Source organism: Sabethes cyaneus, chromosome 2 (genome assembly GCF_943734655.1).
Source record: "Sabethes cyaneus chromosome 2, idSabCyanKW18_F2, whole genome shotgun sequence".
In the NCBI taxonomy this organism is placed as follows: domain Eukaryota; kingdom Metazoa; phylum Arthropoda; class Insecta; order Diptera; family Culicidae; genus Sabethes; species Sabethes cyaneus.
The window spans coordinates 147,934,672-147,948,881 of record NC_071354.1 but is presented as its reverse complement, the minus strand read 5'-3'; the positions used below and the strand labels follow the sequence as shown (position 1 = coordinate 147,948,881).

Below are 14,210 nucleotides of genomic sequence, written 5' to 3'. Positions count from 1 at the left end.
TAAAGGCGGGGGATAATAGGATTGGGATAAAAACGAATGTGTCGAAGAGCAATTACAAGAAAAGCAGAAGAAACGAACGTAAATTTGCGTTTGTGGGATCGCTGAATGGTTGAAATTGTTGAGACAAAAATCGTCGGAAAACCGAACTTCTCCTAGTCGAATCGTTATGAAATTGATATCAAAACAAGCGAAAAAGTCCCTAGAATGAAAATCTTAATCAGAAATCAATCAAAACACAGATAAGCTTTTTCTTGAACAAGTGTCATTTAATATCTCTGAGCGACTTTCAGGGCCATGGCTTTGATTCCGATCCAACTTTCTTTTACACTTTTCTCGATAGCTGATGCTGGTGGATTGAAACCTCCGTTACCACCTCCGGGTAGTTCCATTGTGATCGAGATGGGGACCTGCGCCTCAGCAAAGGCCCAATCGTCGCTGCCTCCCGCGGCAGCGTACAGGACATTAGTTGAACTGCCCACTGTGTAATGGCTTCCGGTTGCTTGTTTGATTGCTGCAGCACCTGCTTGAGCAACTTCATCTATTTCCTCCCATGAATCGGGTAGATCACTGGTCCATCCCCAAGGATACAGCAAGTAATTTCCGTACGAATGTAACGTCAGATAGAATTTACAACGTCCCTTCAGTTTGGTAAGGGCATCTCGAACTGCTTGCGTTTCTGGTTCGGAGAATGGAGCGTCGCCTCGGTAGGTTTCCGAGCAGGCCGAAGACGAAGCACCTACTTCGCCCCAATGAAAGCCGAAATTTCGGTTACCGTCGGTTCCTTTACACTTTCCGGCTGGCTTTCGAGTTTTGCGCCAGAAGCGTTCCTGTTCGTGACTGTACTCGTATCCGTCGGGATTTACAACTGGCAGAATCACCCAGGTTAGATTCGACAGAACGTTTCTGTTATTCGTGGCATGTTCGACAAGTTGATTGATTGCATACAGAGCGGTAGCGGGAGCTATCCATTCGCGAGCATGGATTCCAGCATCCAGGAAGATTACTGAATTGTTTGCTTTCCCGTTGATGGTAATAGCTTTCAACGATCGACCTTCGTATGATTTTCCGATTGAGCTTACACTGACACGCGAGGCGTACTTGCTGGCGAGCTCATCCAAGTACTTATTAATATCAGCGTGGCGAAGATAGGTTTTTAAAATGCTATTTTTGATGGTGCCAGGTTTTCTGGAAGCTATTGTCGTATGGTTGCTAACAGTACTGCAATTGGTAACAATTAGTAAGTAATAAATAGCAGAAAGTTTAAAAATTGGGTCGTAAAACAAACCTTCCAACATTGTCAATCAGCACATCAAATAGAAAACCATTTCGTTTCAATTCGGCAATAAACGAGCGTTGTCCTTCAGGTGGAACCATTACCCGGGCTTTGTCATTGCGCTGCTTGCTCAGGTGCCAGAAATCTAAGCTCGAATTCGACTGTTCCAGCTGACGAAGAAATTTGGTTTGTTGCGCTGTTTTCTGCAGAACTTCATACACTTTGTATCTATCGAAAAAATAATGGACTTATGAATGAAAACTGTTGACTACCGGGTTTGATGGCACATTCGACTAACCCTTGGTATGAACGTCTAGCGGCAACAATCGTCAACGCCAACGCGGCAAACAGAATGATAATTTTTGGAATCATCATTAAATTACTGCAAATTACTGTTACAGTCGTCACAATTGCACTGCGCAGCGATATTATCAATGGGTTCAGCTAGACTGTCGATACCGTATGAAAGTGAATCGCTATTTATATCTGTACTAGTTTTACAGTCATTGAGTGATTAGTTGATAACAAAACTAGTGGATCAGTATTTGCTATGGGATTACACTGTCAAGTACGGCTGATTTAGGTGTAAGTGGCGTAGATATTTTTTCGTCATGAGGGGAAATAAAATAACGCGTTCAAATAAGGTAATTACTAACAAGTGATAGTAAAAGTGCAGCACAAAAGTAATACGGCCCCTGTAAAACTTTTCCTTGCCTACACCACTGGGGCATATCGCGTGTGCGGTAGGAATGCACAGGCATGATGAGTTTAAGTGCATCGATGTTGTTGAAGTTTTCGAAAGATTTTGAATTCTGATTAAGCGCAATTGATATTTTGGAATTATAGTGCACTTAGGTTTTTCGGGTCAAGTGTAAAAATAGATTTTTTGAACCGATAATGATAAACATAAGGTAATAATGATGAAAAGAATAACCACGTGCGCAAAGTCGTTAGTTATTCCGCGTTAGTTATTCTCAAGATCTACTAATGTATTGTGATTGAAAGTTTAAACAAATAACTGCGGTAATTTCTGTATTGAATCAGCAAAATTTGTATGCATTGCATGCGAACAATAGAAGAATAGCCGAACCAATATGGAATTCCAGGTTAAACATTAACGCTATCAGCTGCGATAAGCGTTAAAATGAGACGTTTATTATTGTGAATTAGTTTGATTAGGAAGCGAAAACTAGTTCGAACGAGACAATCAAACATCAAAACGATACATGTTTACTTTTGAAGTATTCCTACTTATAACAAATTCCTAACAGGTTCGAATACCTTTCAGTTGTCTCTAAAATCCTTTTAACAAATAGTTATTTATGTAACATAACGTCCGAGATAAGTGGCAACGCATAAGTTGTCTATCATTAAACTATTTGCTTTAATTTTTTTTGCGCATATAGGGGATTTAAAATGAGACTTCTACTTTTGAATTGGAATTAAAATAGAAATAAGACTTTAAATCATTATTTAAATTTAACCGTTATGTGTGCAACAGGGTACCCGGGTACCTTTTCAGTTTTTAAATAGTTATAACTCATTCAATTTAAAACATACGTTTTTGAAATTTTGCGACATCGTAAAACTCGTTGATCTTAAGTAATTGAGATTTTTTGGTGCATATCCATAAAGAGGATTAGCGATGAGAGGCCCTTGAATTTTTTTATTACGTAGGAGGGCGACAAGGGTACCCGGGTACCCATGATTTGCTATGTTCATAACTTTGGCTATCTTGAACCGATTTGGATGAAACCAGTGGCATTTGATTCGTACATTTATTTAGTTTTGATCAGATAAAACATTTGGCCATCAAATGACATGTAGTTCCCGGGAATCGGTAGTTCCGGAGCAACGTCCGGTAAAACGTGGGAAGCCGCTTGTTTTGAAAGAATATCAGCCTTCTGTAAAGCTATTAGTTTTGAACTTGACATTGTGGACCCTTTTTTCATCTTATTATATAAATTGGTGACTTTAGATCGCATTGGCCATTCCAGAATTGGGTCCCTGTAGGGTTACAGATGGCCAGTTGGGTGCCTAATCCAATATTAGAATTGGTTTAGCGGATCTTTTAGATGTTTTGAACGGATATGGCCAGTTTAGTACTGATTAATAATTTCGGAACTGGTTCCAAATGTATAACGGATGGTTCTACGTTTTAAACTGTTCTGATAATGCTAAGCATTATCTTGAATCCTGCGGTATCATCTGTGACCCTGTAGAAACCATTTTCGAAATAACCAATCAAAATACAACGAAATGTAAAAAATATCACCTACCGAACTAATTCCAAGAACTTTGATACCCATATTGCTAAGTTTTACCTCCAATCCTAGACTGGCCACCCATGACCCCACAGGAACCTACTCCGGAATGACCAACCTGATTCATCTCATTATATGAAATAGTTCATTGTATGAATTTTTAGAGTTTTTATATCCGCATGACTGATTTTCCTGCAATACAACCAGTTCTCTACCTCACAGCGGACACTCTGTCGGAATTCCAGATTTTCGGGCCCCGTATGTCTTTTAATGGCCAAATAGCCAAAGAATTCAAAACTAGATAAATTAACGAATCAAATGACACCTATTTCATCAAAATCGGTTTAAAATTGTTGATGTTATAACAATATCAATTTTGGGTACCCGGGTACCCTTGTCGCCCTGCTAAAGGTGTTATTTTTGTCGCACACATAACGGTTAAATCAAATTGGAATTAAAATAAACTAGAAATAGGAGACATAAAATTGAACCTAAATGATGCTTTAAATGGCACTTAAAATCAGACTTGACGACGGTCTCTTTGGACTTGGACCGCACAGTAGTAAACTTCATTTTCAAGAGATATCACATGCCGCTGCAGCAATGCACGTGTTCTCCTGGAGTACATATGGTGTGACCGACAAGAAAGCCTGGAAAAATAGCAGATCATCGATTAACGGATATTGTGCTAGTGAGGCTATAACATGGTGACACCACAGGTGAAAGGTGCTTCCGGATCTCCGGTTGTCATTCCGGCACTGCAACCTCCAGCGGCCGCAATCATGTCGCTTTGTTTTCGGCTATCGGTCCAGAGGGTTTGGAAATCTTTAACGTTCTACCACTGAAGGAAGAAGAAAAGGAAGAATTCGACGAGGTGATTGAAGCTTTTTTTGTATTTAACACACCGTCTTTGAAGCAGTTCGTCTTTACACACCGACAACAATGTGAAGGAAAAAAATTCTATGATTTTCTGAGGGAAATTACAACGTTAGTGAAGACATAAGAGATCAAATTGTATTCGGGTTGCAAGATCGAGATTTCGTAAATAAGTTTATGGGGAAGGAAGCTGCTGAGGTTGCCTTGGATAAAGGTTAGGCGACATCCATTTAGTACGTCACGCAAATTTTAACCAAATTCAAACCCCCCTTCCCCCCTTGTCACATTTGGTCATACATTCGTGACCCCCCTGAAAAAGTACGTCACTTCACGGCAACCCCCTCCCCCCCTTCACGACAAAAAAAAATAAAAAAAGGAAAATTTTTGAGCTTATGAGTCAACGATTCACGGATTTTGAAGATGATCTCCAATTGCTGCGATCGGATACGCCACAGAAGTCACTGATGTGAAATCGATTAATGTTTCGCGCATATCCACGGCCTTTACATACATCCACTCCAATTCGTCTAATCTAGTTGAAAGCATCAGGACTTTCTGCTGACGTCTTGCAACAACACGCCTTGAAAGAACTTCTAACGGATTTCGTCATTTTGTATACTCATTCAATCGTGCAATCATTCAACACTACCTTAGATGCGAAATTTAATCCGCAAGTGGCATAAACTCTATCCTTCAGGGAGCTTTTGAGTGAAGGGCAGTATAAATTATACCGAAAACCCTTAAAAGCAGCCGTGGAACTTCGGTATGAGCTTATGTTCATCGATTGAGTTCAGGACGAATATTAAGGGAAAACATTGCCATTGATCTCTGGTAGCACCTCATAGCCCCTCAGGAGTTTATATGACTGCTATTTGCGGTTGCAAAAATCTTTTAGGCAGGACAGTGTTCAAGGAGCTCTTCAGTGGTATACAGCATATTCTGTAAAGCCTTAATGGAGAGTTCATACTCATAGAATAAATGAGTTTTGTTCACACATATATGTTAAAAAAAAGTTTTCATTCAAAGAATTTAACTATTGGTTTTAAAATCCATCAGTACGTTAATTTTATAGAAGCCTTCAATAGTTGTATTTTAAAATGAAGGCTAAATTATAATTCCCCGAATAAATTTTCCATTTGATTTTTTCCATGTGACGTCACATAACTTCATACCCCCCTCCCCCCTACGTCACAAATCGTCACGATTAAGTTAACCCCCCTCCCCCCTATAAGCGTGACGTACTTTATGAATGCCCCCTTATCGGTGCGTACTAAATCGAAGAACAGCGAAAAGAAAAATTGAAATTAATGCACAGTGATGAGTAGAGTCCATTGTTGCATGTTACTTCGATTAAGAAAAAGGGATTTTATTCTAACAAGAATGAAGGATTAGAATCGTTATTAGAATAACAGTTCCGTGAAGTGGCAACGCATTGTTAGTTAATTATTAAACTATTTGCTTTAATTTTTTTTTGCGTGAATGGTGGATTTTTAAATGAGACTTAAAACTCTACTTCTGAATTAGAATTGAAATAGACTTGACATAGAACTTTAAATTGAACATAAATTCAAATTTAATTAAACTAGAAATTGGAGATATATAATCGAACTTGAATTGCACTTAAAATCAGTCTTGATACCGGACATAAAATTGGACTTCAAGGGAGTGGAAAGTAAAACAAAAAATGGCTATGAAATTTGACTTGAAATTGGACTTGACATGAAAATGAAAATTGGACATTAAATTGGTATTGAATTTGGGTCTCAACGGAAATTGAAAATGAACTTAAAATTGAAAAAAAGAAAAAGAGAGTAGATCGGAACTTTACTTTAGTTTTATGAGAGTTTCAGGTGGCGCGTCGAAACCTCTCACCCATATACTAAGCTAACTCACATCGCACGTTCGACGTGCAATGTTTGTTATGTTCCATGTGCAAACGTTTGCGCTTGCCCCTGAAACGGCCAGAGAAATAAACTTTACAAAAACTGCACCGAAAGGTAAAACTTTCGATGTCGCGGATGCTTCGGTCAATGTTAACCGTCAACGTGTCAATGTTACCCGTACGGCCACGCTTCTGGGCACTGACGCTGCATCTGTTCCGCCCGACAGCGTATACGTACTTTGTTTTAGCCGTATTTATCTTCAACCCAATCTTTCCTGTTTCGCGTTTTAGTCTGGTGTACTGATCTTCCACCGCCTCAAATGTTCGGTCGACTGCATCCACGTCGCCAGCAAAGCAGATAAATTGACTGGATTTATTGAAAATCGTGCCCCACATTTCGATCGCCGCTCGTCTTATAACACCTTCAAGCGCAATGTTGATTAGCAGGCTGGAAAGACCATCTCCTTGTCGAAGTCCCCTGCGAGATTCGAATGGGCCCGACAATCCACCCGCGATTCTCACACAGCACTGGATCCCATCCATCGTAGCCATGATAAGTCCAGTAAGTTTAGCCGCAAAGCCGTTTTTGTCCAAAATTTTCCATAGCTCCTGTCGGTTTATGCTATCATATGCTGCTTTGAAATCGATGAACAGGTGGTGCGTGGGGACTGGGAATTCGCGGCACTTCTGGAGGATCTGCCGCAGGGTGAAGATTTGGTCCGTTGTAGACCGACCCTCCATGAAGCCGGCCTGGTAACTTCTCACAAATCTATTGGCTATTGGCGATAGTCGATGAAAGATGACTTGGGTAGCACTTTGTAGGCGGCATTCAGGATAGTGATTGTTCGATAGTTCTCACAATCCAGCTTATTGCCTTTCTTGTAGATAGGACAGATAACCCCTTTCCACCAGATAACACCTTTCCACTCCTCCGGTAGTCGTACCGTATCCCAAATCTTGACAATCAGTTGATGCAGACAGCCGGTCAACTTGTCCAGGACCATTTTGATAAGTTCCGCTCCAATGCCATCCTTTCCCGCTGCTTTGTTGTTCTTCAGCCGCTGGATGGTTTCTTTCATTTCCATTATCGATGGGGGTGGCACATCCTCGTTGCTTGCTACACCAATGTGGTCACTTCCTCCACTATCATGGTCTTCCACCTGCACGCCATTCAGGTGTTCATCGTAGTGCTGCTTCCACCTTTCGATCACCGCACGGTCGTCGTAAAAGCGATACAGCTGTTCGTGTTCTTCGCACTCCTTCTCCTCTTGGTGGCGCTTCTTCACCTTGAAGAGTCGGGTTTGCTGCCTCCGCTTCTGTTTGCATCGCTCCACAGCTCTACGCAGCATTTGTACCCGCGCTGCGTTCTTCTCATCCAATATCTGCGGGCATTTCTCGTCAAACCATTCGTTACGTCGATTCGGTGCCACACGGCCTAGGACGTTCTCCGCTACGCTGTTAATGGCTGTTTTCCCGGCATTCCAACAGTCCTCAAGACGGGCTTCATCCAGCTTACCCTCTTCCGGCAGCGCGGTTTCGAGAGATAACGCGTAGTTTTCGGCGACCTCCGGTTGCTTTAGTCGCGCTGGATTATACCGCGGCGGGCGCCGGTATCGTATGTTGTTCAAAACAGTTTGACGTATCCTTACCATCACTTGGTAGTGATCCGAATCAATGTTAGTACCCGGATAGGTTCTGACGTCGACAATGTCTGAAAAGTGCCGACCATCTATCAGGACGTGGTCGATTTGTGATTCTGTCTGGTTGGGTGATCTTCAGGCGTATCGATGGTAGAGGTTATGCTGGAAGAAGGTACTACGTATGACCATGCTCTTGGAGGCGGCGAAGTCGACAGGTTTTCGTTCGTTTGCGGATGAGCGCTGAACCGTCCAATCACCGGTTTGAATTCCTCCTCCTGACTAACCTGAGCATTACAGTCCCCGATGATGATCATGTCTTGGGCAGCGGTCGTATTCGCGCTTCAACTGCGTGTAAAAGCAGCAGCTCTGGTAGATGGTATGACCATCCTTATACGTACGTACCATCGTTCCTTTCCAGCATACCTCGTGCAACGCTGCGATGTCGAACTTGCAGCTCTTCACTTCTTTAGATAGCACGTGGGTACTTTCGAGGAAATTTAGAGACCGACAGATTCACGTTCTTAATTTGCAATCGTTAGTCCATTATTATCGCCTTGGTCTTTACCGATTGTTCCGATTAGAGTTATTATTACTTACGGAGTTCATTTATGGTTTTTAGTGGTTCAGGCTTGTAAGCCCCGCAACCAACTCCACAGTATCACCGGAGGGCCAACGTAACTCGAAGGAGCCCTTCTTCCCTGTCAGCATACAACCTTGGTTTCCACCGGGGTTGGTTACCCAATCTCCACCGAGGTTGCTTGTATCTCGGCTGGTAACACGAGAAGGTAGGGATAGAAGTTGCTAAGTAAGAGGCTATGGACCACTGTATGGTCCATTTTAAGCCCAGTACGCATTACCCAGTCGTTTACCAGCCAAAAATAAAAATTTACTTATACCAAAAATATCCCGTTATTGAATTGACAATTCCGAATTTTCACATTTAAATTTCTAGAGATGCTGGGGCACGTACCCAAGTATGCCCTAGTCTGGGCGCGCCAGTCATCATGGAACTCAGCAGAGACCCGGTGAATGGATCCAATATTGCTTTAAGATTACGCAATAATGTGACTGTAACGCTCTCGAAAATTCAATTCAGAGTCTAGCACAACCCTTTCTACGGATTCATTTCGTATGCGATACCTTCTCTAAAGTGGGTACTTTTTTCTTCTAAACATGATTATAGAGCATTTCGCTGCCAACACTAGTCGTGAAACTTGTCGATAACTCTTTGTAACAACTGACAGCCAGTAGGAGTTTTGAAAACCCTAAACATTCGGAGGTTATCGGCATACAAAAGCTTTCGGTCATGTTAAACAGTAATAGCCCCAAATTACTGCCTTGTGGGACTTCTGATCGCTTGAGAAATTCTTCTGATTTTATTGCATCCAATTTGACGCATCGTCGACCATCAGACAGATATGATTTTACCCAGTGGACAAAATTTGATAACACTGTGGCTAGCAGAACGTAATGATTGACTTTATCGAAGGCTGCGATTGGGATGGTATAAATCGCGTCAACTTGAAGCGTTTGATCCATATAGATGAGGTACAGCGATGAGAACTGGACGAGTTCGGTTATGGTAGATCTATCAAAGTAAAATCCATGTTGCCTTTTTTTTCAAAAGGTTACTGAATCGTTTATCAACCTTTCTTTCTTAGATAACGTAAGGTTTATTCATATAATTGCAACACAAATTTCCATACTGGATTGATGTGCAAAGTGGTGAGATAGAGCGCTAATTGATTTTTATGTAGTTTTATGCACTGCAATATTACGCATTTTCAATCACTTTTACAGGTATACTTATCTGGCAAGTAAAAGCTTTGTGTGCGATTATATCGAAATTATTTTAACCGAATAAATTAACTATCAACCTAATGAGACGGTAGCTCTAGTAGCAGATCGACAGATTTGAAAGCCGACAGATTGTGTCCATTGCATTGGAACAGGTTTAGCTTGCATGCAGCCATAATGACCCATTAACAATTAATTATTATCATCATAGTAAATCATTGAGAGATGGAGGAATATAATAGCTGATAGTTCAACCACTTTCTTTGGTTACCCGTTTATTACAACAGAGTTATAAAGTCAGTAATTTATATATTATTTTACACTAGCATTTGCATAATTCGCCTGTCAGATGGCTTATAAAGATTTTTATTAATTTAGAGTTTTACAATGTTCTTTTTATGTAAAAGCAAAACTACAATTGAACTATTGCTGAATACGACTAAAACCCACTTATTTATTATCTTGTTTGTATAAAAAATCCCTCCCAATTGGCTTCGAGGTATGACGCTGGTCTAATAAGCCAGTCGTCGTATGTTCGAATCTCGACTGGGAGAGGCTGTTAGAGTCAATAGGATCGTAGCAACTGGCCCTGCAATTGTCCTGCACTCTAACAGCTGGCTGCGAAGTCTGTCGTATAAAAACGGAAGGTCAAGTTTCGATAACGGAATGTAGCACCTAGCACCAATGTGATGAACGCATATCTTGATAAAGCGTAGCTGAAATTACAGCTTTTTTTAAAGATTAACATGTGAAATTTTCCAAAAAATGTGAATGAGTTCTCAGAACAATCTTTTAAATCAGCAGAGCACTACATAAATATTTAACTGTCTGCTAGATTATTTATTTCTGTGCTAAGTAATAAAAGAATGATGAATTTTTCTCATATTCAGACAATGATTGTCGGAATATTTTTCTTCTTCGGCAACAGCTTCGAGCTAGGCTTCGAGGCTCTTGCGTGTCGAGAACTCGCACTCCCCTTTGGTTCTGGGCTATTCGTCGCCAATTCCTTGAGCGTTCTGACACACGCAAACCGGCTTCAATCAGTTCGAGCAATCTAGCACGTTTCTATGCGTAGTGTTGGCGAAGTCTTAGAAGGAAACAGATTTAGCTGCACTCCCGCTAGGCATCCTTTCGACGTGGACGGCTTCCTATATTCTCAAGACTTTCACCAGGTATACGATGGATATCTCTTAAGAGAGTATTCACAGCTCGTGGTCCATGCGCCGACGCCAGTCTCCGCTTTCCGTTTGCACTCTGCCAAAAGTATCTTTTATTCGTATACTACCCAAGCAGCACTTGCAACATCTTCCATGTTGCTATTAAGTCTTGTTTAAATTGCAAAAAACTTCACCGGTTACAGTATTGAAACACGCAACAAATAAGCAACTTCATGTTATTAATACGTTAGATTCAGGTTATCCAATACTTATACTGGCTGTCACAAATATATTAGTCTATATCTAGTAACATGACACTTCATCGCAACATAACAATAATGTCACATGATGTTGCATCATGTTGATTACGGCATATTTTTAAATAAAATGTAACCAAACAAATACAATCAATGTAACATCATATTCCGCCATATTTTTATGAAAAAATATTTTTCAGCGAAGAAATGTTTTTATTTTAACAATAATTACACGAACATTCATCAGGAATCCATGGCATTTACTAAAATATTATTTGATTTCAGTATCTAGTTCGATTTTACACCGCTTTTTTCCATCGTAAACGGATTCAAAATCTGGCTGGTTTAAATCTTTAAACTTGAAAATTAACAAATTACTAACTTTCACGAGGCGCATCAAATAATACAAAGCAAAATTATATTTTGCATGATAAATTTTGAATGGCATGAAGATTAGCTCATAATATGCCCAAAAAACTAAAGTTTTGTTTCGCATTTAGGATATTAGGCTTATACAAATTTGAAAAAAAGTTTATGTCCTGGTCTCAAAATATTGTTGAAGGGGGGGGGCAAGAAAAAAATAATAACATTAAACCTTCAATAACCAAACAAAAGAGAAGAAACCAGCGTTTATTTTTCCATATTATTAAAATTTTAATACAGATATTTTGTACAGTACTTAAATTTTAGTTCAAGACTTTCAAATTTCCAAATTTTTCAACCCAAGCACATAAAGTAAGCATCCTGGTAGAGATGAACCAGTTTAATAATAGTGGAGTGCCACAGGATCACCTTAGAGAGCCACAAACGTATAACTTGACCTTCATTTGAATTTTGTTTTGAACCACCTTGCTTTTTTTAAGAATCGAAATCCGTGTCACTTACTAGTTCAGAACTCGGAAACCCCGACATAGTATCGTAATCTAACCATATTGTGAAAATGGCAGTTTAAGTCCCTGCCACTTTATTACTTGGAACGCTTATGCTGTGCTATCGACATGTTTTAAGAAAACAAATCTCTGAAGCTCTTCACGTTTCTTGGTCAACCTTTTAGTCATGAATATCAGGCCTCTCCTCAGCTGATGCTTCTTCTTTAACAATAACATGTTTACCTTTGTATATTAAGGATGCACACCGTTACGAAAATTTCAAGTTTCGAACAGTTCAGTGACATCCTGCATGCTGCATGCATCCAATGAATGGTAAAAACTGTATCGTTGTGTTTTACGTCCCCTGCCTCCAAAATTAGGGTAGTTACTTGGACATTACGGAGTAACACGACTCATTTTGAGCCCCGAAAACCCGAAAAATTCTATTTTCATCTTATCTAGTACCTCTGACGGAAAAAAATAATCCCACTGCAATTCAAAAATCGGAATATCTCCGTCAACAGCGGTACCAAATTTCACTAATATATTGTTTAATTGATTGTTGCCTCCATCTAATTCGGTTCTCTTAAAACAAGGTAAATTAAAATGGAATCAAGCCGAAAGTCTGATTGCAAGCACCCCAATTTTCGACATCGGGAACTTAAAGATTTAGCACAATAGTTGCCTGTGACTTGCAGCAGAATCAGAAAGCTTAGTTGGCGAAAAAAGTTGATCGAGACTAACGAGATAACTATAACTTTCTATATATTGGATAATTTAGAGATGTAAACTCATTGAACTGTGAAAAAATCTGCTTGTCACTAAAAAAATGCAACAGACTAATATGACCCTTCACGTTTCGAAAATTTTCAAAGGGGGGGGTGACATAAACTTTTTTTCAAATTTGTATAAGCCTTAATGTAAATAATTTTCGTCTTGGAGACCAGAGAGGAAATTTGCTTCCTGCTAAACATAATTCGCGATTACAAAGTTGCTCATAATTGTTTGGTTTGTGTCCGAGGAAAAAAGAGAAGAAAGTATTTTTGTTTTTGTTTTCACGCAAGTTTTGACAACGCGACATATAGGATTTCGTGTGAGTGTGAACAGACTTAAAATCTCTTTTAGTACCCAGCTAGCACCAACTCGTATATCAATGTACGAAAACTATCGTAAATATCTCCTAAAAAACTCGAAATCGTAACTAAAGCTGGATAAAGTGGGATCAAGTGGGATTTTTTGTCGTATTTAATGATAATGATTGACATACATACGATTTTCAACACAAAATCGTAGAGTAATCCGGAGCGACTCGCGCTTAATCGGATATTATCGTATATAAATACTTATATAGTCGTAACGCTCAAAATTATTCGTAATCACGTATATCGCCTCCAAAATAGTACGGATATGCCAATTTTGCGCATGAAATACGATTTATTTAGCATGTATATCTGTACGTAATGCTGATTTTTACCTTTTTTATACATATGAAAATGCTAGCTGGGTATCGTAGTCGCAAGCTTTGATAACGCGACATAGGATTTCATGTGAGTGCGAACAGGCTTAAAATCTCTTTTAGTATCGTATTCGCGAATGGATAGATAATGCGCATTGATGTTTCATAAAACATATGTGTAACAATTGGTTGCATATAGGCTCCATCTCTTGCGCTTTTTCAATCACATAACAGTTCGATAAAGGTAACTGATGCGAACTTTTACCATACTTGAATGTTTAAATAATAGTTGCGTAATCCTTCTTACAACAAATGGTGCTGCTTGGGTATCTGACCCGACAAACTTCGTATTGCCACAAATTAAACGGTGTTGTACATAAATCGTGAATCTCGGATGACCTTTGTCACAATCTCGAGTTTTGCAAGTTTCTGGGGAGTTCATGGGTGTTTTAATATACAACTTTTCCTCACAGTAAAATAGAAAACAACTCCCCCCATTGCTTAGTCTGATAACATAAAGCGGATAGCATTTAAATATTCGCCATCATTACGAACCATTTCGCCGAATAACATTTTGCGAAACACCCATTCTCGGTTGACCATAACGCAGAATATAGAGTTTCGCAGAATACCATTTCACGAAAAACCTTACGCGGGATGTACCATTTCTCGGACAATCTTTTCGTAGAAAGTACCTTTTTGCAGGGGTGACCCACCTGAAAGTAATAGAGGTCAGTAG

The 14,210-nt window shown here is 39.8% G+C and overlaps 1 protein-coding gene across 1 annotated transcript; it reads right to left on the bottom strand.

Moving 5' to 3' along the window:
• Positions 1-266: 266 nt before the first annotated feature.
• On the bottom strand, positions 267-1,665 carry LOC128734425 (carboxypeptidase B-like). The gene is made up of 3 exons (XM_053828624.1): positions 1,572-1,665; positions 1,286-1,501; positions 267-1,218 (listed from the first exon to the last, which is right to left on the bottom strand). The coding sequence occupies exons 1-3, from the start codon at positions 1,646-1,648 to the stop codon at positions 267-269; spliced, it is 1,245 nt and encodes a 414-aa protein (XP_053684599.1). The 5' UTR covers positions 1,649-1,665.
• Positions 1,666-14,210: the final 12,545 nt, after the last annotated feature.